This window comes from Corticium candelabrum, chromosome 12 (assembly GCF_963422355.1).
Source record: "Corticium candelabrum chromosome 12, ooCorCand1.1, whole genome shotgun sequence".
Lineage (NCBI taxonomy): Eukaryota > Metazoa > Porifera > Homoscleromorpha > Homosclerophorida > Plakinidae > Corticium > Corticium candelabrum.
In genome coordinates, this window is record NC_085096.1 from 3,025,483 (window position 1) to 3,049,591 (window position 24,109).

Sequence of the window (24,109 nt, forward strand, 5' to 3'; positions counted from 1 at the left end):
GTCTTTTCCACATACAGCTAGACTTCGAATATCTGAGAAATCTTCTACCGTCTCTTGAGCCTTTGCAACAATTCTGCTAGGAATGCAAATCACACGGGTTGAGATTTTTGTTACAGATGATGAATGCAAGTGGTTTGATTGAACATCATGTAGCAACATTAAGTCAAGTAATTCAAACAAGACTTGAAGTGTATTGAAATAAAACAATGTACATCAGATATTGTTCAAATTTCATAAAAATAGCAGACCTATATAACAATACAAGGCGGGCTAACATATGTTACCAATTGCTCGCCAAAAGCAGAGTTTGCTTCAAGTCTGCAACCCACACGCTTGTCACACATAGCATTTATCAGTAACTGTCGGCTGGCTTCGTTACCAAAATGGCTTGTCCACATGGTTAGTGCCTTTCGAGCTCGCATAAAAATACCTCGGTGTTCTTGCTCTATCTCATCTATCTTGTATACCGAGAAAACCGTAGGTTCGAGAAGAGAAACAAGCTTCACCCAGCGAGTAGAAACATTGAAAGCTACAGACACAATCTCCTTGTCGGTACATTTGCTATTCGCTTCCAATTCCAATGTACGTTGTGACGTTTGTCTGATTACATCATCGTCCTGATCGTAAAACCAACAGTCTAATCCAACTTTCTCGCTGTGACTTAATTCGACAAAACGCCTGTTTATGTTTCTTCTAAGTGATCTGTTCTCATTTGCCTTGTACTCGTCTATGCACACCAACCTGTTGGGATCAACAGGTACAGTTGGTCCAGAAAGTTGAATATTCAGTGACAGTTGAAGTTGGGACAATCCTGGTTTCTTCACTTCATCCAAGGTTTCAGTGATAAACCGACGAATATCTGTACAGATAGGTGCAATTTCGCGACATGACTTTTGCGTGACAATAGTGACAATAATATATTTCTTTGAATGATAAATCAGTTCCAACTTGACACCTTTCTGAACTTGATATACAGAATAATTGCGTGCCAAGATCGGTTCGTTATTTTCTTGGTACTTCTCAATGCAGCACGTCATCAACTTAAAATGCAACTGTTCGGGAATAAAGTCAATTTTACACGAAGAAACAATGAGTGACAATGGCTTAGGCATTTCTGGAATAGCTGGACTAGCAGCTGCAAATGGACCTTCATGCACAAAATTTAGTAGGCAAGGAACAAAGTAGTCAGTTTGATAAGAAACTGCTCCAGCAAATGAACCAGGTTTCGAACAGAGAATGAAGAAACAGTTTAAGAGATTCAGAACAATGGCATATTCTTCTTGCTTTACTCCTACTTCTTTCAGGCGATGATCAATGAGATCCCAAGAAACAATTCCTGTTTCCTGTGCTTGCTCCCAAGCTTCACTCAACAAGGGAGAAGGATAACAAACTGATGCCACTATCGAGAAGACGTTAAAAAGCCAGCGTGGATTAGTGACAACTATATTCTTTAGCTTCCTGCTCCTCTGAGGGAAAATTACTGATCCAGCCTCATCTAAGTATGACAAAGCAGCACAGAGTTCTCTCTCTTTTGACATACGACACAATCGATTGGCAAAGGGCATGATAACTTTAACGTTGGACAAAGCACTGCCCAACTTTCCTTCTAGTGCATCAAGAATTTTCTCCAGTACTGACCAAGTGGCAGGGATTAAAGGTTTGGGTGACAAATCGCATGCCATCTTTTCAATGAGTTGTTTTACAATTGTCACACCTGGATCCTCATTGGGACTGTCAGGGTCAGACACTGAATTTTCTACACAAAAGAACCAATCATGAGGTTGGGTGGTTGGTCTAATGATGTGCTTCTTAAATGCCTTTCTATGAAACAGTTTTGAGAGAAATTCATTCTGTTTCTTTATCATCTTTTCGTCGATATCTTTAGCATGTGTTCCAATCAGGAACATGACTGGTGAAGCACAATTCATTGACTTGCCAATGTAATCAGTCAAGAGTGGAAAAGACCGAAGGTCAGAACTGTGATGCTCACCTACCAAGGAAGTTACAGATGCCCATAACGACACAGCATCACAGTTCTTCTCTATCCAAAAATTATGTATTGGAATTGGTTCTGAGTCAACCGAATGAAGGTAGAAAGACTTGGCCTCCTCATCTAGAGGCTCAGCTGCATTAAAAACAATGAAAACAATGCATCCAGGTGTGATGGCTTGCCCTTGACCAGGAAGAAGTGGTTCTTGACCTCCCAAATCCCACATGGCAATGTGAAGCTTTGTATCTTCCTGCTTCAAAAGGACAGGGTCTCCTTGAAACTGCTTCATAACACGAGCAATTGTTTCGTTTAGAGCAACTGCTTCATCAAATTCATCTGTGGACTTGTTACTTTCATTATCATCATTTGGAGTGAGTGCTTCATTCAGTCTGTCATAGCTTGTTCCAATTTCACTACTATCATTTGCTGTAGATTGCTTGTCATCATTACTGTGCATCGCCGTCTCTGACTGATCTACTTTAGTGTTGACACTCTTGCTCTCATCTTCACTACCTGAACTCCTTGCACTAGCATTATGTTCTGCATGTATTGCTGCTCTAGCTATTTGTCTGTCTAAAAACTCACGGTCTTTGTCACTCACACGTCTCCAGTTAGATGCTTCACAAACTGCCAGTTCTGCCTTTGCCACAGATGTGCTCGGCTGAATTGGCTGAAACTTCTCATTGAGCAGAGATCGCTTAAAAGACGTCTTGCCTGTTCTGTCTCTGCCAACAATAACAATCTTGATTCGAACAATTTCAACTGATCCTTGTTGTAATGCTTGAACAAACAGCTCACCAACATCAGATCCCATGCTTGTCACTGCACCTACACATTTGACACATACAATCCGTATAATGTAACCACCAAAGTGACAAAGCACACTCACGAGGACAAAGAACAAAACTCAGTCTTGTTCCATCAGTTAATCCTGCATCAGCCAATGTTTGCTCATCATGTAGTTGCTTCCCATTGTGCAACAGCAAATAATCCCATGATAACGAGTCTTGTTGAGATGGAAGTTGATGCTTCAAAGCAGCAATTGTATGAGATGCTTTTGCTTTCAATTCAATGGGTTGACCAGATAATGATTTGGCCTCTAATTTCAGCCACCGATCCTCAGGAGATTCTAAAACAAACAACAGACTACTTCAATGGAAGGGTACAAGCTTTTATAAGTAACATGGAACCCTCTTTCAAATCTACAAAAACCTAACACCCACCTAACTACATATTCACCTAGCTACACAATCACGTTCTTACACATCAACCTAACTGTGTACACACCTAACCACTTAACTACACACACAACTAACCACCTAACCAACTGACTATGGTTATACCCACCTGACTGACCATGATCCCGCGTGACCATGGACCCACCCGACCACCCACCCACCCGACCACCCACCCACCCGACCACCCACCCACCCGACCACCCACCCACCCGACCACCCACCCACCCGACCACCCACCCACCCGACCAGCCACCCACCCACCCGACCAGCCACCCACCCGACCAGCCACCCACCCGACCATCCACCCACCCGACCATCCACCCACCCGACCATCCACCCACCCGACCATCCACCCACCCGACCATCCACCCACCCGACCATGCACCCACCCGACCAATCACCCACCCGACCAATCACCCACCCAACCATCACCCACCCAACCATCACCCACCCAACCATCACCCACCCAACCATCACCCACCTGACCAATCACCCTGACCACACTTCCGACCTGACCATTATATTCACCCACCTGACCATTATATTCACCCACCTGACCATTATATTCACCCACCTGACCATTATATTCACCCACCTGACCATTATATTCACCCACCTGACCATTATATTCACCCACCTGACCATTATATTCACCCACCTGACCACTAACTACCTACCTGACCAATCAGCCAACTGACCAATCGCCCACTTGACAAATCGCCCACTTGACAAATCGCCCACTTGACAAATCGCCCACTTGACAAATTGCCCACCTGACCAATCGCCCACCTGACCACTCAGCCACCTGACCACTCACTCGTCCAGCTGACCACCGCCCACCTGACAACTCGCCCACCTGACCACTCGCCCACCTGACCACTCGCCCACCTGACCACTCGCCCACCTGACCACTCGCCCACCTGACCACTCGCCCACCTGACCACTCGCCCACCTGACCACTCGCCCACCTGACCACTCGCCCACCTGACCAATCCCCCACCTGACCAATCGCCCACCAGACCAATCGCCCACCTGACCAATCGCCCACCTGACAACTCGCCCACCTGACTACGTATCCACTCACCAACCTAATAATAACGCACCTAATAATACACCTACCTAATACACCTACCTAATACACCTACCTAATACACCTACCTAATACACTTACCTAATACACCTACCTAAGACACCCACCTAATATTAGACCCACCAAATTATAGACCAACCTATTTATTACTGACCTAATGAAGAAGCACTTGAAGTGCAAACCCTCCGCCGGTATGCACCTTGAAGGTAAATTAGTCACGCTATGACAAAATCGTATGACAGAATGGTATGATGTGGGTAATAAATAAGAAGCATTATTGAAATGGCAAAGGTCGACCTTGAGGTAAGTTACGTGACTGGCTGCTACCGTGTACAACGGGTAGCTACGCAGTCCGTCAGCCAACGTCCCATAGGACCTTGCTTCTATTTTTTACAACCTTCGCTCGTCGGTTCTTTGTGCAGGTGATTGTTTGTGCAGCTTTTGAGGTCGTAACTATGGCCGGTTTTAGGCGTTGTTTCTAAATGCATGTTACAAATATAGTTGTTTCCAAATGATGGAACAAGCCAAATGTTACAAGTCGGAGAGCCTCGACGCTAGGCCGGCTGGCAATCTTCGCCTTACATGATGAAGTAACGGCGTGATCATTGTTCTGTTTGTTGGTGGGAAACCTAGGTTACAAATGGAGACCAAACAAGCAGTTCACCACCAATTTTCCAGCTCACAAGAATGTAAAAGTCTCGTTCTTTGTGCAGCTTCTCTAGGCGTCTTGTTGTTTGTGCGACTTCTCTAGCTAGACGTCGCCTACTGTTGTAATGAGGTGACCCCAGAGCCAAAACATCAATGTGGGAAAACATGCACGTGCACATGTAGATTAGCTAGGCGTCTCTTCGCTCTGACTTTGGATACCGTAAAACAGAAATGAATAGAGACGCACTAGCGTACTTACAGGTCGGCCGATCCGCTTTGTCCCACAAACAGACGCTGTCATGGACAATGCACGTTCTCCTTCGCAAATTCCCGTCAACGCCAAATTTCTGTTGAAGACGACACTAGTGATCGTTGCAACCACACCACGACCGCTCAGCCACGCACACCCAAAATTCAAGCTGGCAGACTGCAGAACCACTATGCAGAAACACTGTGGAACAAGCAAAATGTTACAAGTCAGGTACAGCTACACACCTCGCCCTGGTTGTTGTTGGGGAAACATACACGTACAAATGTATGTGCCAAACCCTTAAAGCAAAGAACTAAATACCATGTACAGGACGAATGCCCGATGGCCAAATTCTCGTTAGCAGCTACCAAATAAAGCGAGGTGGAGCCTTATGATGACATCATGTTCATCTATTGGTCAGTAATGACACCACTTCTCGTCTATTGGTCGGAATAGCTTCATTTGCATCTCCGCTAACCAACTATATATACGGTCAATGGGTCGTACGGTCATCGAACGACTACTATACCCTCCACCCAGGCCTCGGGTAATTATAATATTACCCACCTAATAATACTCCCACCTAACCAAACACTCACCTAACTATAGACCCTCTAACTAAGACCCACCTAACTATACACCAACCTAACCACCTAACTACAACCCAAATACCACCTATCTATGTACCCACCTATCTATGTACCCACCTAACCACGTAACTACATACCCACCAATCTATTTACCCATGCACCAAACTACCTAACTATGCATTGAACCACCCAGCTATGTACCCACTAACCACCTAAATATGCAACCACCTAACTACGCAACCACCTAACTACGCAACCACCTAACTATGCAACCACCTAACTACATACCCACTTAATCACCCAACAACACCCACCTAAGCACTCAACTACTCACTCACCTAACTACTCACTAATCTAACTACTCACTCATCTAACTACTCACTCATCTAACTACTCACTCATCTAACTACCCACCCACCTAACTATTTACCCACCTAACTATTTACCCACCTTACTCCCCACCTAACTACTTACCCACCTAACTACTTACCCACCTAACTACACACCCACCTCACCACAACCCACCTCACCATGCACTCAACTGTACACCCACATAACCATGCACCTAACTACACATGCACCTAACTACACACCCACCTAACCACCTAACTTTTACATCCACCTAACAATCTAACTTTACACCCACCTAACCATCCACCACTGACCAACACCCAACCCATCACCCATCACCTGACTGACTGAACCAACCAACAGCCCAGAAACAGACACAACAAGATTTAAACTTTACCAGATAATGCCTCTTTACTTGCGATGGGAATGTCGCTGCCACTACTAGCTATATCTTCACTTGCATTCACAGAATGACCTGAAGACATTCGTCTCATAATTCCATCCAACATGATTATAATTTCTAGTAAACACCACTGCAATGAACTTACTATGTACAACAATTGACCTAAATCCATTTACCTTTGAAGTGTAGCCTGCAATCAGGTTGGTTATCCCAGCAACGTATGATGATCTCTCTATATCCCTCTATGCAGTCATCATCATCACTTAGGAAAGGTCTACAGCCAGACAGGACATTGACTCGTATGTCAGCAGATGAAACGGTACCTATAAATGGAACCAATATCAACATATCAATAATAAACCAACAAAACATGTACAACCATAGGGTCGCTTCATTTCTTTAAGCTGCCACAGAATCATTGCATATCTATAATACAACAGTTGATCTTTCCAACAAACAGTCATATAATATCATAGAAATGACTTACGAATAAACATCGACTTTCATTTCTTTCCCCTTCTTGGTTCTTGCGACAAATATTTCAGGTGCAACAAATGGCATCGCTCGTTGAATGCCTACTCTTTCTGTTGAAAAACCGTGTAGGTTTGCCAGCCCATAACTTGTGATCTACAAAGTCAATAGTTTCATAGATGGCTTTACACTGTCAACAACAAATTGTATCTCACTTTACAGCAGTAGTTGTGACCTACCAAAACACTTGCTGTCTTCAAGTTTCTGTGAATAATCGGTGGGTGCAGACTGTGTAAATAGTCCATTCCTTTGGCAATTTCTAGAGCCATGCGAACGCGACATTTCCATTGATTGATGACTGGATGCTTGTCTACTCCAAACAGTAACATATTTTCTAAATTTCCATACTCCACATATTCCATAACAATCGCATAATGTCTAGGGTCGACGCACACGCCCAAGACATGAACGATATACGGGCAATCAGTGAGACGTTGCAGTATAGCTACTTCACGAAGAACAGCCTTTGCACTGCAAACACAATCGCACACGTAAGACTGGTATCTACAAGTGTAGACGAGTTTGCGATATCATGTACAACTAACTACCTTTCGTGCGAAGGGTCAAAAACTTTGACCGCTACTTCGTTAGAGTTCGTCAACCGACATCGATAGACCTCGCTGAACAATCCAGCACCAAGAAAATCGTCGTCAACGTAAACGATTTCCTGCTGTCTAAATAACCTCAGTTGAACGCTTGCAGAATCGACAGCCATTTGCGTCCCAACTCCCGGATACGAGAGCCCGGATAATTGACATCTTGTGAGAAGTGGGAAGTCGCCAGTCTAGAGCTCAACTTCACAAAGTAAGTTTTATTATAAATCATCATTTCCCTGTTGCCTGTTCATTGACACGCCGGTGTGTGTGTGTGTGTGTGTGTGTGTGTGTGTGTGTGTGTGTGTGTGTGTGTGTGTGTGTGTGTGTGTGTGTGTGTGTCTTGGTTCACATTCCACGAGTACTCTAAACCTCATTGACTTTAAATTAAATCAATGTCAAAATCCCATCACTAAACAGTCACATGACAAGAGCCACCACAACCAACACAAATGTCGACAACGTTCATTTTCTGTCTGAAAAATCCATACAATGAAAACGAGCTGTAGTCGCAGCAAACTCAGTCAATGTGGCACATCTGTAACTCTACATACACAGTCATATAGTATCAGCTATTCTCTGTTGAGAAGAACAAAGCACCCAAGACCAATCAGCAACACATACTGCAACAAGAACAAACAACAAATATCAGAAGTTTAGCAGTGTATAAGTTTACAAACATTTAGTCATGTTTACCATCAATGTGTGTACTATCACTGTTAAAGCACAACAAACTGAGTTATTTTGTCAGCTGTGTGCGCGTGTTTAAAATATCAATTAAATTGACTAAGCATTTCACAGAGACATGCACGAACGAGTTTGCTCATAATTGGTTGCTACATGACGTCACAGTAAGTCTGTATACCCTAGTGTACTGTCACTGATAATATTGATTATCTAATTTGGTGACCTCTACTCATACAAGGAGATCCTCTAGATCATCATGCTAGCACTCTAATGCCTAGAATCCAAGCAAACACGACTCTTCATTACCATGTATTTATTGGCAGTGCTGAACTGAGCTAAATTTAGTCTGGCGATGTTTGACACATTACATTCTTCAACCCGTTTGATTTTAAACCAGGAAGGCATATCTTTACACTACAGCACAGCACAGCACAGCACAGCACAGCACAGCACAGCACAGCACAGTACAGTACAGTACAGTACAGTACAATACAGTACCGCACAGCACAGTACAGTTCAGTACAGTACAGCACAGCACGGCACAGTCCAGTCCAGTCCAGTCCAGTACAGTACACTACAAGACAGGACAGTACAGTACAGTACAGTACAGTACAGTACAGTACAGTACAGGACAGTACAGCACAGTACAGTTCAGTACGGTACACGACAGCACAACCTGCAACGTAAAGCTGGGAGTATCCGGGAATAATAAGTATTCTGAGAGTACACGAGGATCATATATTAATAACCAAAAAACATAATAAAAACTGTAAAGATGTCATGTCACACTGTCACGCTTCTAACACTAAACTAAACATCCTCACATGAGATAGTCACTCAGCTTTGTAGTCACATCAGTCACGTCTAGAAACTTTCTATTGGTGCATGTTAGACGGTATCAGTTCAGAGCCAGTACATAGAGCCGCCCGCACTCATGTACAGCAAGTATATGAAAAAGTAGGCGTGACTAACTAAATAGGCGTGGTTAACTAGAAGTGACTGGCAGAAACTTTGCCAGCATGCTATTACTAATTCCCATGGATAACCCTCATAGTGTCTACATGTGCATTCTGTACACGATCCCTGGATTTGCATTTCATCCTCACCCCACAGTAAAACTAGTCTCATAAGGCCACACCAAAAAATTGTCAAGTTCGGGTAACATTCTCTTAAAAAATGCGGTCGGTCGGTCGTATTTTTTAACTTTTTTCTTCAGAGTTTTCCCTGATGTATGTCCACCTCCAGCCCCTGTACGAGGTGCTTCCGGCAATCGCTGTTCTCCTGCTGATGACATCAACACCTCGTAGACAGACGGTGACCAATGTACAGTGGCTTCAACAGCGACCTCACTAGACTTGCTTCGAACGGCAAAGAAGAAAAACCGTCTTCCATATGAAGCCCTACATCATCTGATGGATCTGCATGAAATCAGTCCATAGATCCAGCTTTGCACAAGTTCTTCATGTGTTCAACATCGTAAACGCTCGCCGTCCCACACACTTCCGTCAGTACGCTCTCCAGCATGTGGCTCTCATCAACTCTCAGCGCTTTACCATTTACCAGACAAAGTGGACCCTCTGTTACCGTGACGCATACGGCAGGCATACTAGCGGAACAAAATAGTAGTACTTGACATCAACAAAGCTGGCGCGTCCACACTGCATTGCAAGGCCACTTCAGGTTAACTTATTATTTAGAATAAAATATAAAAATATAATAAAAATGTCAAGAAAAACTCTCTGGAAGTGACGGTCGGTCAGATTATCCAAACTTGACAATATTTTCGGTATGGCCTAATTTCTTTGTCCATCCACATCATCTTAACACATGTATATGTATGTGGGACAATACTGAGAATTCAATTGCCCATGTGAGATAAACCAAGATGGCATGGTTAGAACGGTAATGTTTTACACTGTTGTTTGAAACCAAGCCGAACCGAGTCAAACCATGCCAGTTCAGTTTGATAACCGAGCTGTGCTGGCTTGGTCATCTGTGCCAGTGTAAACACGGTATATGATATGTGCATTCTGTCTGACTGATTCGTGTTCTTTGCCTTTACTTCGTGCCTTAGCATTAAATTCATTGTAATACTAGAGCTTAAGGATAGAATAAGACCATTGAATCAGCAGACTAACCTTGAAACTTGGATAGTCATTCATAATAATAGTAACCATCCCTATGTATGGTAGAAACCTGAAAGACAGGATTGTGACACATAATTTAATAAATTATGCGTGACATCACACTGACATGCAATGACATAGATTCAACTATAGGAATCTAGTTAGTAACTGATTGCAGCAATACCCTATCAAAACCATTCATACGTCTCAGAAGGTAACCTCGTCTCCAGACAAGAGTAGTGCGAGAGAGTCTAGAGACGAGGTTACTCAGTAGGCACACAGAGAAGAGAAATGCACAAACAAATACAAACAAATAAACAAACAGATGAATAAACAAGCAAACATGCAGAGAAAATAGCAGATTCAATAATTGACAAACACCTAGACAAACACCTAGACAGACAGACAGATGAATGGAGCTGCAGCAAGGAGAGAAGATATCAAACGTAACAAACATTCCAAAAAGTAGTTTATCGAAGAGTACACTCATGCCCTTATTCCACAAATTTTCTTAGCACTTTGATGAGTCAGGAGACTTTGCTAACAGTATATAGAGATGAAGAAGGAAAAACAATACAACAGATTTTAATTAAGACTCATTGGAGAAAATGCCTGTCAGCGTTGCAATGCCTTGATGTTGGCTTTGAGATGTCAGAGTAACACATGGACAGAAAGCTGGCAAGAGTCTCGATGTTTGTGTAATCTGTAGTTGTAGTTGTGACACCTGTTACTTTAGTTTTTCACATGTATTAGCTTTGATGTATAAAAGATTATGAAGATTTGACAGCCCGCCAGCCAGCCCACCAGCCAGCCAGAGACAGACAGACATGTATTGACAGACAGACAGACAGACAGACACAGACAGACAGACAGACAAACAACCAGACAGACAGACAAACAACCAGACAGACAGACCAACAACCAGAGAGACTGACAAACAGACAGACAAAAAGACATAATAGTTCCAATTTATGAAAATATACTTCCATTGACACAGAAAAACAGACAGACAGACAGACAGACAGACAGGCAACCAGACAGACAGACAGACAGACATACAACAAGACAGACAGACAGATAGACCAACAACCAGACAGACAGACAGACAGACAACCAGACAGAGAGACAGACAGACAACCAGACATAATAATTCCGATTTATGAAAACATACTACCGTTGACACAGAAAAACAGATAGACAGACGGACAGACAGACAGACAGACAGACAGACAGACAGATACGATTTATCTTACCCTCTCGCTCGTCCTACAACATCTTTCCTCTTTAGCCACATCTGTCCGCTTGCATACAGTCCCCTGTCGTCCACCTGATTATTATCTCCCTTCGTCAGAAACTTCATCTGTCCATCCTTCTGTTCATGCAGCTTGATAATTCGATGCACAATCGGAATCTCGCGACCTTCAACCTTGAAGACGACAACCTCCCCTGCCTGTAATGGATCATCCTGATAGTTTGTAAGAAAAAGAAGATCACCACGAAAGAATGCCGGCTCCATACTGCCACTAAACAAAAAAATTTGATTTACCGAAAACATCTCAAGAAACATGCTTCTTGTTTACTTAAAATTACTTACTGAATAAAGTAATTTTTCAATTATTTTAAAAAATTGATATCAAAGAGACAAACACAATAACAATAAAATAAATAAATAAAATATATAAAAACATAAACTTTAATTTAGAATTGCCTAAACTTATTGAAAATGTTCTTATTTGATATCAAATGAAATCAAACTTATTTAACAAAATTGTACATTTTTCAAAACAAATATAAGCACATGTATGTAGCTGGCAGTTTGGAAGCGGTCTGGTTGAAAACTAGGTAACACGCTCAGACGCACATGCGCAGACTGACAGATAAGATAATTTTCTTGTGTTACATAGTAATGTAGTGACAGAATGCAATGTCTTGAAGATCATCGACGTCGCAGTGATAAGTCGACCAGGTACGCATAAAACCATGAATTGAGTCCGTGCAGAGTATGATGCAGCACAGGGTTAAATATGAGGCATTAGAGGGATGTGACAGAAGCAACACAATCTGTCTATGAGCAGTATGCGTTCTGATCTGTGGGTCCGCAGGCACTTGATATGAGACTGTCTCAAAGTACTTAAATAAAAATTTATTTAATCAGTTATGTCCTATTCCGGAAGTTGCCAGCAATGGTCCGCTGGTTAAAGTAAAAATATCGAAAAATGCTCCAGTTAAAACCGAACCAACTGGACCCGCAGCTACGTCCTTGAAGCAATACAATAAAAAGAAAATTGTTAATATAAATAAACATCAATGATATTAATTTTTATTAATAAGCAATATTAATTAAAAGTTTTAAATATACACAAAGTATCCAAATCTATTACCTATTTACCAAATTTCATAAAACTTATTAACATAAAATTGATTAATAAAACTCATTGATAAAATTTATTTCATTTGATGAGGAAAGTAAAGTCATTATGTTGTCAATCCAATTTTTGTAACCTGTTTACCACCGTGTACTAATTAATTAATTAATTAATTATGTTACTCACTAAGCAGCATCCCCACCCTGGGATAGTCAGGAGATCGGCTTACCTGAGCACGACAACGATGGGACTCTCGCTGTGCGTTACAACCATCAGTCCCTTCCATATCATGAGTGCAGACGAGACGATCATACCAAAATTGAGTACTTGGTAATACAACTGAAAGAAACGCACGAGGTAATACACCAGAGACGCGAATAGTGGTAGACTCGGTAACGAAACGAAACAGACACCTGGCGCTTGTTCATACGTCGAACTTCATCGAAATAGCTGGAAATGTCCATGCTGCTCGTTGATGTTAATGACTTTGTAGGCCAGACCGCACGTTTCCTGATCGGCTGCGCAAATACTAATGTTGATTTGCTATTAAATTTAAAAAATTAATAATTATTAAAATAAAGAAATTTAACAATTTAAAATTAATTTAAATTATAGGAATTAGCAGATGATATGTTTGATACCATAAGTGAGTTTGAAAAAAGTGGCAAAATAGTTAAATAATTTAATTATATTATTTATTATAAATAGAGATTGTTAAAAATGATTTACGATTACAGATAAATAATGTTTTGTAAAATAATAATAAATTATATATTATTTATTACTTATTTACATTAGATACACCTGACCAATCACAGAATAGCTACTAGTTGTATGAGAAGCAAAAAGCACGGAAGTATTTTTACAGCAATGAAAAGCGCACAATACGTCTGACATTCTGTTATCTACTAGCTGCAATAGGTATCACAATATCTTAGAGGCAAAACTGCAGCTGAACGAAAAATTCTTTCACACCTATATACGTCATCGACTTGTGAATCAGATCGAGTCTCATCTCTTCTGTAGTCACTGTTAACGTCGGTCTGCGACTTGGTAAACTATGCAGCTTTGCTTGTAGAAGCCAACTCAGCAAGTGATACCTTCAAGTGCAGCAACAGAGTAGCAGGGCAATGATTGATACACCCAGTAGGCGGGGTCACGTAATCATAGAAAATGCCTGAAAGAGGTCGGACTCCACTTGAGATCGATGGATAAATTACAAGCCCACATGCATGCAGGTGCCCACATTTGGTGCGTACACTGTACAGTAGTATGTGCAAGATCAGTAGAAGTTACCATGACAGTTAGGCATTTGTGCACACAGTAGGCAGGTCAGTGGGCGTTGATATGGGTACCATACATAGACACGCATACAACACGGATATATATCGGAAGTACCCGGTAGGAAACGTCATTTCTGGGTTGACCAGCTAGACGGAACGTCCGTTGCTCAACCCGCACAGGCATCAGAGATCGCCGTCCCGACGTCGTGCTGGAAAGTGTTCGCGTGCAAGGATGCGTCTGCTGTCGAGACTCCTGCTGATCCACATGGTGATCGTCGCCCTGGAGTTCGCCTACGACGGAGCGGTCATCCTCAAGCGGATGGGCGGTCGTCTAAGACACGAAACAACGTCACAGTTGCACGAGGAGCAGACGGGTGCGTCAGAGCGAGGCCTCGTGCAAGCAACAAGAGCAGCGGAATCGCGCAACGACTGCCATCGGAATGAGAACGAGAGTGTTAGCGTTCGGGTCGAGATTGCGAGTTTGCGTGCTGATCTTTACGCTTTCAGAGCGTGATACTTTGTACAGACGTCGTAGAACTCAGGATCACTTGTACAGAACGTAATTTTTTACTAGAGATTTCTGTTTCTTTACACAGTGAACGTTGTGAATAGATGTGGCAACTGAAGGCCTCTAGATTGCGGGTTTCGGCTTGTGAAGAGCCAAGATGCGGTGGTTGTTTTGTCGTCATGTCTCCTGTATCGTAACTACACGACGTGATCCAGGTTCACACTTGTACACAACAGACGCGTTGGCAGCCTTGCAGTGTACCCAGGTTACCATATTTGGTAAAGAGGTGTAACCCAAACATTGCACCTTTACCCATATAAGGCAAAGTAAGCGGATGTAGCGGTTTAATGCCGGAGGGATGGAATCTCTCCTATCCATCTCGTTGAGAGACCGGTTCCTGCTTTAAACCTTTGTTTTACCTTTGTTCAGAGAGCTTACCTAATAGTAACATGCCGGTCGTTTCCGGATTTGCAGCAAAAAAGTACATGCAGATAGAACTAAAAATCGTTGCAGTATCACGCTTGGGGTGACCTCCAAATGCTTATGAATAGAAGTGTTTTAGTCTCTAGGTGCACCGTCATGGATCTGCCGACTTCCCGGTCTTTTCCCGTTTCCGCAATGCCACAAACACAGAGGCGGGGCAAAGGCGTGTCGAATACCAGAGTGTGAATGTAAATATAGGCGTTCGATATTACTCTTCTAGTCACTTCCAGGTTCAAGTTAGCTCTGCAGAGACTGAAAGGAGGCTCAATACGTTATCTGGTTTGAAAGTTCGAAGCCATGTAAATGTGTGATCGCATAAAATTAGTGCTGTCACGTGACATGTACAATAGCCAACGTGTTCGGGTAAGGCTGTACCAAAATGTGCAGTTGACATGCATACAAACTGCAAATAAAATTTTTTAATAATGATGTTGTAAAATGTGTATATATATATATATATATGTTTGGAGTAGATTCAAGAAATTTCAAGATGTTACGGAGGTGCAGATTAGCCTCGCGTAGCCAAACCCTTCCTTGACCTGTGGCTTGTGTCACGTCAGTTGTGGTAATCTTGGTATGCATACCTCACACACTCACTAACGTTTCAGTTTCTCACCTAGTCTCTCCTGCATGTCTAGGATTCAACAGCCCATATCTGGTACGTGTACGGTACAGTATCATATACACATGCCTACTAATTAATTAGGCCAGTACCCTGTTTACGTCTAGCGGTTAGCATCCAGCCAGTGACCAAACCACTGGGCAAAAAGAGGGATCATTGCAAAGCCTGTTTACTGCAGCTTGGCCCACTTGAAAGAAAGGCCGGCCTTGCAGATCTAGAGTGAGGCACTTTTTGCACAATGTTCTCTGTCGTCTGTTGAGTCAGACTGGGCATGTCATTGCGTTTTTCATTGTGCAGTCTAGAAAATCTCATCGACTGTGCAAGATCGTCGAGGATGCGTCTGGTTTCGAGTCTTATGTTGATCTGCTTTGTCTGCTCCGCGCTAGAGCTCGCCTACAACGGCTCGGTCTTGCTCAAGCTGTTCCATCGTCGCCTGACGTCGGACCATTCAGATCTAGATCTCGCAAACGAGACTCTGGTCATGAGCGAATGGGTGGAAGAAAGATTACCCGACCTAATTAGTCAATCGATGTGCAGGAAAACGATCGACAACAATGAGGACGGGGGCGGTAGACCTGCACGCATCCTGTTTTCGCTTCCACAATTCTCGTTTCCACAATGCATTCATCGACACTGACAACAAACGTGGATTAACGTATACAATAGATGTAGCAGTATCTAAACCTGAAATCAATGCAGGTTTGCTGTAACACTACTGTCTAGTCTAAAAATAGATCAAAATTAAATCTGATGCACTCGAAAGCGCGCGTTACGCATGACAATTACACATGCCCACTACATCCAAACTAATAAAATCGAAATTTATTACTATTTTAAAGCATGGCCTAATTGACATAAAGAAATGACATCTGTGGGCGGGCAGTGTATGCTGGTCAAGTTTAGACTTTGTGTCGTCTCTATGTAACTAGACGACACTCTAGAGACTGGCACTTTGCTGCTCCTTGTGACGCAAGAATTGCCAAAACATTGAGATTATAGTTTGGCCAACACATGAAACGACAATTATTTAATAAAACAATCACTTTTGTAATTTTCTGCTAACAAAACAATTCAAAAATTAAACAAGTGATCGAAATATTTTGTTGGTTTTTACAAGCTCTGCTATCCAACGTGCATTTCTGTCAATCGTGTTGTTTAATTAACTATGTAAACAAGAAATTGCTAATTGCAACGAAAAGCTGCATACGACCACACACACGTGCTCGGATACAGTCTACTAATACGTAGAAAACAAAACACCATTCATAGCTAGTAGAGCAAAGTCAACAGAAACACATTTGCTGTGTAATAGTGGAGACCTAGACATTTTGCTAGACACCTATTTACACGTACAATCTAGCCAACGTTGCATAGAACACAGAAAGAGCAATAATCATACTACTAAGCATGTGAGCAAGAGCACTAGATCTGTTGACAGTTACTTCGGATTCACTAGCGGTAGGAACTGTCGGGTTCACATTGAGATTGTCACCGTTGACGAAACGTTCGAGAAGCGAATTGTCGAAAACAGGAGTATTCCTGTTGCAAAGCGATGCATTGCAGCAAAGCGTCTGACGACAGTCTCTCTTCCCGTCCATCATAGAGCAGTTCCAGTTTGCATGGCATCGAGTTGTGTCATCCACACATAGTCTTTCATAAAATACACGATACGTACTTACTTTTTCCGTATACTCCTCTGGAATGGAAACTCCACTCGAAGTAGGTGCATCAGACAACAAGCCAGGTACGCCAATAAGTCTTAGTTCTGTTTGGCTTGTGATTCTTATTTTCCGTCCGCAACGAGACCCTTGCGAACAGTTTGTTATAATTTCATCTTGAAGATGACATTTTCCCAATTCTGTTTCATCCATAGAACAACTGCTATGCAAGCACTGTAGTCCTATTACGGGACTGACAAAAAGCAGAAAGAAAATGGCTGCCATATCGAAGCTCCGACTGTCACTGGCTCAGACTGAAGTGGCGTAGCTTTATATAAGTTGTACAGAACGTATGTCGAAAGGACCTGTTGTGAAACTTTGAGGAGTCTAGATTCCGTTCTGTTGAAATATTTTGTAACTAGACGGCATGCAATTTCCTCTAGATTGCAGCCATTCATTGACGCCTTTTTATTATACAGTTCTTGCGCAGACATGCCAGCAAATCGGTATCAGCAGAACTCAAGGGTCAGCTGTATGATGCCTAAGGTGTCTAGCTAGCAAGTATCGGGAAGCGACAAACACCCGGATGTCCACTGCGTATGCGCCGGAAAGAATGTGATATTATATGTATCACATTGTTAGCGGTTTGAAGATGAAAGTTGCAATTCCCGTGCACCTTGGCATTTAAAAATTAAAGAAAATTAATTAAGAAGCCAGCTTTCTAAGTTGTAGCTAACTATGCGATGAATCTAGCCAGCCAGCTTAGTAACACACACACACACACACACACACACACACACACACACACACACACACACACACACACACACACACACACACACACACACACACACACACACAAACACAATTCTAACTCAATGACTATACTTTCATTTCAGACAGCACCTTTGTATTTGCCAAGTATATTGACTCGTGAGGCTAACTAACTACAAATATTTAAATTTTTTACAAGCAATGAAATTAATTCTAGACTCGTGTACTGTAACAAATTTTTTTGCCAACCCATTTTTTTTAATTTGAAAGTCTACACCAAACACTCAAATTTTGCGACCTAATTTTTGCGAAAATATCACAGAGTGCTGGTAATTACCCAACACAGCGTTTTAACTGTTCTTCAAAAGCGGTCAGCACACAATATTTACACAGAAGAGTGCAAGTCACTTACTGTCACTGAAGTCTCTACACAGCAGTGCATGTGTAGTAAGAGTAATCTGTGCTACTAAAATTTCCTGTTTAGTGATCATATCAATGTTGTTAGTATCAACCAACTTGATTTTATATAAGTTATATAAGATCGAACCGCAACTTACTAACAATAACTTGGACAAGTTTTTCTGTAACTTCCAGTTTATTAATGAATAATCGAGTGATACTGCATGATGTTAAATTACATTGATGACTGTTTTCTAGTGACATTATAACTCCTAGGACTGGTGACTGGTATAGTAAACAAATTTGGGCAATTATACATGCACATATATCTAAGTGGTTAATTACATAAGTTTAATAGGAACACAATTTGAGCAAAATGATTATTAACGATATAAACTGTGTTCACGTGATGAATCAGTCTGTTCTGACGATTGGTATATAAGTACAACATTGTTTGAAACGAATATGGTATACATATATATATATATATATAATACATCTCCGTGTGGCATCCATGAGGTCCAGTACTAGTTTAACTGGACCTCAGGTCTTGGATTCGGATTTTGGGTTGACTGTCGTTTGCGTTTGTAATAAATAAAAGACTGCAATGAGCACTGCGAACAGAGTTTGAAACCGACATTAGAATTTATAGACTTCGAATAATGGTCCTGCAAAATCGATGTGAATCCTCATTTTGACTGGAGCTCCGGACTGCTTTTGGGTTGAATGTCGTTTGTGTTTGTACTAATTAAAAGGCTAAACTCCGCGACTCTTTGCATATCTCAGCTAGGCTCTAGTCTCTGTGGACAAGGCTACGCCGCTGCAGTTTGCATTGTCTATTTCACAATCCTTGACTTTCAACTCTAAACTAGTTCTCACAGTTCTTGTAGACAAATGTTGATTACGAGTCAAAGTCTAAGACTTCAAACGACAGAGCACTCGCCGTGGAGATGCTAATAAACGCAAAAACTCCATTGGTCATTGATGGCAAGCGTCGCTTCAAGCCCGTAAAGAGAGGGGTTCAGGGGGTTCAGGGGGTTTGTATAAACCCCCGCAGCTCCTTGGTGTTTCGTTGAGGCAATGACATGTACACATTCGACTGAGTAACTTGCAACGCTGAATCTAGAATTTCTGCGCTACCCAACGTCTACATGGTTCCCTTAGTTGACATAATTACATACACAATTAAGGCTGCTTTGAAGTGTACACATGACAAAAGAACAAGCATTTTTTTAATATCAGGCATTGCTGCAGGGCGACGCGTGTCAGGATGGTATTAGTCAAAATGACACGAAGTGTTCAGGTGCGATTCATAACAGGGTACAAGAGGACAGTTAAAGTGCCCCGGATAAACGAATATTGCAGAACGTAAATTCAGATCACACGTCAACACCACTTTTAATTAATAAATGGTCCACCATCGCCGTACGCGAAATCCACCCCCAGCCCAAGTATGGCGCGTGATGTGTGTCATAATTCCGTCGGCTGGGCTGCGCTAACTCGTTGGATGGCTAAGATATCATGTTTCCACAACTAATTTGCATCTCAACCCAGCCGACGACACGCGTCAAGTGTGTCATAATTCCGTCGACGGGCTGCAAAATCATATTACATGCACGTTCTCCTCCTAGCCCATAGACGTAGCACGCGTAAATTGTGTCAAATTTCCTCGGCTGGGCTAGCCTAGTAGTTTCACTCGTCGGCTGGGCTATCCTAGCATGTTCCACTTGTCATTTGATATCTCAGCCCAGCCGACGAGAAGCGCGTCAACTGCGTCAAATATACCGTCGGAAGTGAGATCGCCGTGTGGTAACTGCCCTTAAAAGCAGGGAATGGGTTCCAATAACGTATGCGCACGCGCACGATATAGTGTTGCGCGCGTTAGAGCATTGCACGATATAGCATTGCGCAGCCTGCGTACGGGCTTGCTGTCTACCACGTGCACCCAACACTGCATGATCAGCCAGTGACTAAAACCACTCGGCAGAAAGAGGGATCATTGCAAAGCCTGTTTACTGCAGCTTGAAAGAAAGGCAGGCCTTGCAGAGTAAGGCGCTTTTTTTAACACAAATTGCACATGCTCTCTGTCGTCTGTTGAGTGCAGACTGTGCATGCATTGCATTGCGTCTAGATTTGTATTGTGCAATCTAGAAATTCTCATCGATTGTGCAAGATCGTCGAAGATGCATCTGGTTTCGAGTCTTCTGTTGACCTGCTTTGTCTTCTCCGCGCTGGAGCTCGCCTACAACGGCTCGCTCCTGCTCAAGCTGTTCCACCGTCGACTGACGTCGAACCATTTGGATATCGCACACGAGAGTCTGGTGGTGAGCGAATGGGTCAAAGAAAAAGCGTCTAACTTGACCAACCGACGTGCAGGAAATCGATTGACAACAAATGAGAACGTGGGCGGTACACCTCTACAATCATGCATAATTAATTACGAATGACATGATGTGCGCCATATTAATATTAATATGAGCCAACGAGAACTGATTAATTAATAGAGATAGATTTAATAACATTTGCAGGTAGAGAAATGCAGTTTTGCTACACATCTTTTAATACCTGAATAGAATATGTCGGCAACACGTGATCATCATCTGTTGCATTGAAGGTAGCGCGCGTTACGCACTGTAGATTGAAACTTATTAAGCATAGCCTAGAACTTCAAATTTGTGGGAGGGTAGAGTATAATTAATTTTAGACAAACCAAAGATCTAAGTTGTCAACAGCAAGGTAACCTGCGATCTATACGACACATGATGCATGATTGAGACTACGGATTTGCCAATACAAATATTAACTGTTTGTTAATTAATAAAAAATACTGCTTAGAAATTATTTATAAACGATCAGATGTTTGCGCTAATTCTTCTAGAGTTTATGCAAATCGCCCTTTTCCAGTTTAATTAATATCAAAGTTGCATACACATATAGAAATGCAAATACAAAATTGCTGATTGCAACGAAACAGACCTGAATGCCACCATAGAAACGCCTGCGCAAAATACACACTCCAGTATTTGTATACAAAGAAATAAAACATTGGTGCTCAATTAGAATAATTTATGTAAGAGATATGATAGAGCAAAGTCGGTCAGTAATCAAAAAGTAGCAAAGTTGCAGTTTTAGATTATTGATAAAGAGTCTCACAACTTTATATTCATTAATTACCTAATTAGCAGAAGTTGCATAGACAACAAAAGTGCAATAGCTAGACTATCAGACACATAGACAAGAGCACTAGATCTGTTGATATCACCACTTTTCGATGGCGTCAAATCTTGAACGACAGTTGTGCGAGCGAAGCGACCACTCACGGTAGACGCTGTCGAGTTATCACCGTTGATATCGCCGCTTTTCGATGGCGTCAAATGTTGAACGTCGGCTGTACGACCGAAGCGACCACTCACAGTAGGCACTGTCGCGTTCTCATCCAAATTATCTCCGTTGACGAACCGACCGAGGAGCGAATTGTCGAGAACAAAAGGATTTCCGTTGCAAAGTGGTGTGCTACAGCAGCTCGTTTGACGGCAGTCTCTCTCCCCGTTCATTGTAATATTGCAGTCCCATTTCTCGTGGCAATGGCTCGGGTCATTTACACAGAGTCTCTCGTAGAATACGCGATACGTACTCACTATTTCCATATTTGCTATTGCAAAAGTACCAACTGTAGCCTCCGGGTTCGAAGTAGGTTTAGCGTGGTCGTAGTGAAAGTCATGAACTCCATTTGTTTGATTTGTGATTCTTATTTTCAGTCCGCAACGAGACCCTTGTGAACAGTCTGCCTTTACTCCATCTTGAGGATGAGAAGAACGACATTTTCCCACTTCTGTTTCATCCATAGAACAAATGCTATGCAAGCACTGTAGTCCAACAGCGGGACTGACAAATAGCAGGAAGAAAATTGGTAGCATATCGAAGCTCCGCGACTGTCACTGGCTCAGACTGAAGTGGTGTAACTTTATATACGCTGTATACAGAACGTATGTCGAAAGGTTGTGAAATACTGAGGAGTCTCTAGTCCGCTGTGTTGAAACATTTTGAAACTTCCTGTACGACATGCAATTTCCTCTCGAATGCATCCATGCACGCATTGTCGCCTTCGTATTCTACCAGTTCTCGCGCAAACATGTTAGCAAATCGGAATCAGCAGAACTCAAGGGTCAGCTGTTACGTAGCTAAAGGAAAGAGATAAACACCCGGATGTCCATTGCGTACGCGGGAAGGAAATGCCGCTGTAATATTACTTTCTTTAATTTTTAATGCCAGAATTGTAACTTTTATCTATAAACCGCTATCCATGCGATATTTACAATAATTATAAATCAGGAGCCAACTTTAAGTTTTAGTTAATTTGGAATTCTAACTCTAACTCAATGACTATAGACTTTCATTTCAGACTGCACTTGTGTTGTCACTGCCAAATATGGACACGTGAGTCTAGCTATAAATAATTAAATTTTTCAAGCAATAAAATTAATTCTAGTCTTGTGTATTGTAACAAAAATATTAAATAATGTTTGGCAAACTTATTGTTTTGCTAATTTGAATGCTCGTGCACACCAAACATTCAAATTTAGCCACATATACATAATAAAAGCTCCATTGCAACAGTTCATAACGATCAGCAATGTCATAGGAAAACCAAGTATATGGTCTTGTGTATGAGGCACCAAATTGAATTCGGCACCTGTCTCCTTCCACAACCAAAATATATGCGCGAGAACCGAATTCAACTGCCTCGTTTATCTGCAACAAATCGCATCTATATTTGGTTCTGTGACCAAATACGCGTACTCCACCGCTACTCAAATATATTTACAATATTCACACAGAACCAAAGAATGCAAGTTTCAGTGGAACAGCAGTGTGTAGTAAGAATCCAGTCCTCTGTGCTATTAAAATTTCCTGTTTAGTGATCACACCAATATTGTTATTATCAACCAAATTGATTTTACTAAGTTACTAACAATAACTTTGTTCTTTACTAACTATTCAGTAACTTCCATATTAGTACAAAATCGTCGAGTGATACTGCGTGATGTGAAATTACATTAGTGGTGGGTTTCTAGTGACGTAATTACCCTAGGACTGGCCTAGTAAAACATTTGAGCAATTACATGCATAAATATCGGTTGTTGCATATAAGCAGCTCATTAATTTAAGTTAAGAAACACAATTATTTAAATAAATACAAAATTATTCTAAGCGAATATGCTCTAGACGTATCTATAAGTATACAGCTCCGTGACCCTTTGCATATATCAGTGTACCCCTCTATAGCCTCTGTGGACACGGCTAGACGCAACTGCAGTTTGGTATTTTTGGTCTATTTCCACACAGATTCTTCACGATCCTTGACTTCCGACTTTAGTTCTCACAGTTCTTGTCGACAAACCTGTTTTTGTAAAATTTTGATTGCGAACCAAAGTCTCTAGGACTTCAAACGACAGAGCACTCGCCGTGGAGATGCTAATAAGCGCAGGAAACTCCCACTGGTCATTGATAGCAAGCCT

At 42.0% G+C, this 24,109-nt stretch overlaps 3 protein-coding genes across 3 annotated transcripts; all 3 read right to left on the reverse strand.

Annotated features, from left to right (window-relative positions):
• Window positions 1–108: 108 nt before the first annotated feature.
• Window positions 109–7,077, reverse strand: LOC134187839 (uncharacterized). The gene is made up of 6 exons (XM_062656003.1): window positions 7,048–7,077; window positions 6,940–6,986; window positions 6,737–6,883; window positions 6,555–6,677; window positions 2,880–3,119; window positions 109–2,818 (listed from the first exon to the last, which is right to left on the reverse strand). The coding sequence occupies exons 1-6, from the start codon at window positions 7,065–7,067 to the stop codon at window positions 249–251; spliced, it is 3,147 nt and encodes a 1,048-aa protein (XP_062511987.1). The 5' UTR covers window positions 7,068–7,077; the 3' UTR covers window positions 109–248.
• Window positions 7,078–8,046: 969 nt separating this feature from the next.
• LOC134187741 (signal peptidase complex catalytic subunit SEC11A-like) lies at window positions 8,047–13,346 on the reverse strand. The gene is made up of 5 exons (XM_062655888.1): window positions 13,277–13,346; window positions 13,093–13,202; window positions 11,751–12,020; window positions 10,510–10,567; window positions 8,047–8,307 (listed from the first exon to the last, which is right to left on the reverse strand). Exons 1-5 carry the CDS (start codon window positions 13,325–13,327, stop codon window positions 8,257–8,259), a joined length of 540 nt encoding a protein of 179 aa, XP_062511872.1. The 5' UTR covers window positions 13,328–13,346; the 3' UTR covers window positions 8,047–8,256.
• An 8,245-nt stretch (window positions 13,347–21,591) lies between these two features.
• On the reverse strand, window positions 21,592–22,517 carry LOC134188189 (uncharacterized). The gene has a single exon (XM_062656392.1). The coding sequence runs from the start codon at window positions 22,505–22,507 to the stop codon at window positions 21,761–21,763; it is 747 nt and encodes a 248-aa protein (XP_062512376.1). The 5' UTR covers window positions 22,508–22,517; the 3' UTR covers window positions 21,592–21,760.
• Between the last annotated feature and the right edge of the window lie 1,592 nt (window positions 22,518–24,109).

Bases quoted from the DNA above. Each gene is read 5' to 3' on its own strand.
- LOC134187839 (XM_062656003.1), bottom strand. From the start codon at position 7,067: ATGAAAGTCGATGTTTATTC. The intron at 3,120-6,554 runs GTAAAGTTTAAA...TGTTTGTTTTAG, and splicing joins AAGTAAAGAGGCATTATCTG to AATCTCCTGAGGATCGGTGG. The intron at 2,819-2,879 runs GTGAGTGTGCTT...TCAAATGTGTAG, and splicing joins GAGTTTTGTTCTTTGTCCTC to GTGCAGTGACAAGCATGGGA.
- LOC134187741 (XM_062655888.1), bottom strand. From the start codon at position 13,327: ATGGACATTTCCAGCTATTTCGATGAAGTTCGACGTATGAACAAGCGC. The intron at 10,568-11,750 runs GTAAGATAAATC...CCTGTCTTTCAG, and splicing joins GTTGTAGGACGAGCGAGAGG to GTTTCTACCATACATAGGGA. The intron at 8,308-10,509 runs GTTAGTCTGCTG...TTCTTGTTGCAG, and splicing joins ATGACTATCCAAGTTTCAAG to TATGTGTTGCTGATTGGTCT.
- LOC134188189 (XM_062656392.1), bottom strand. From the start codon at position 22,507: ATGCTACCAATTTTCTTCCTGCTATTTGTCAGTCCCGCTGTTGGACTA.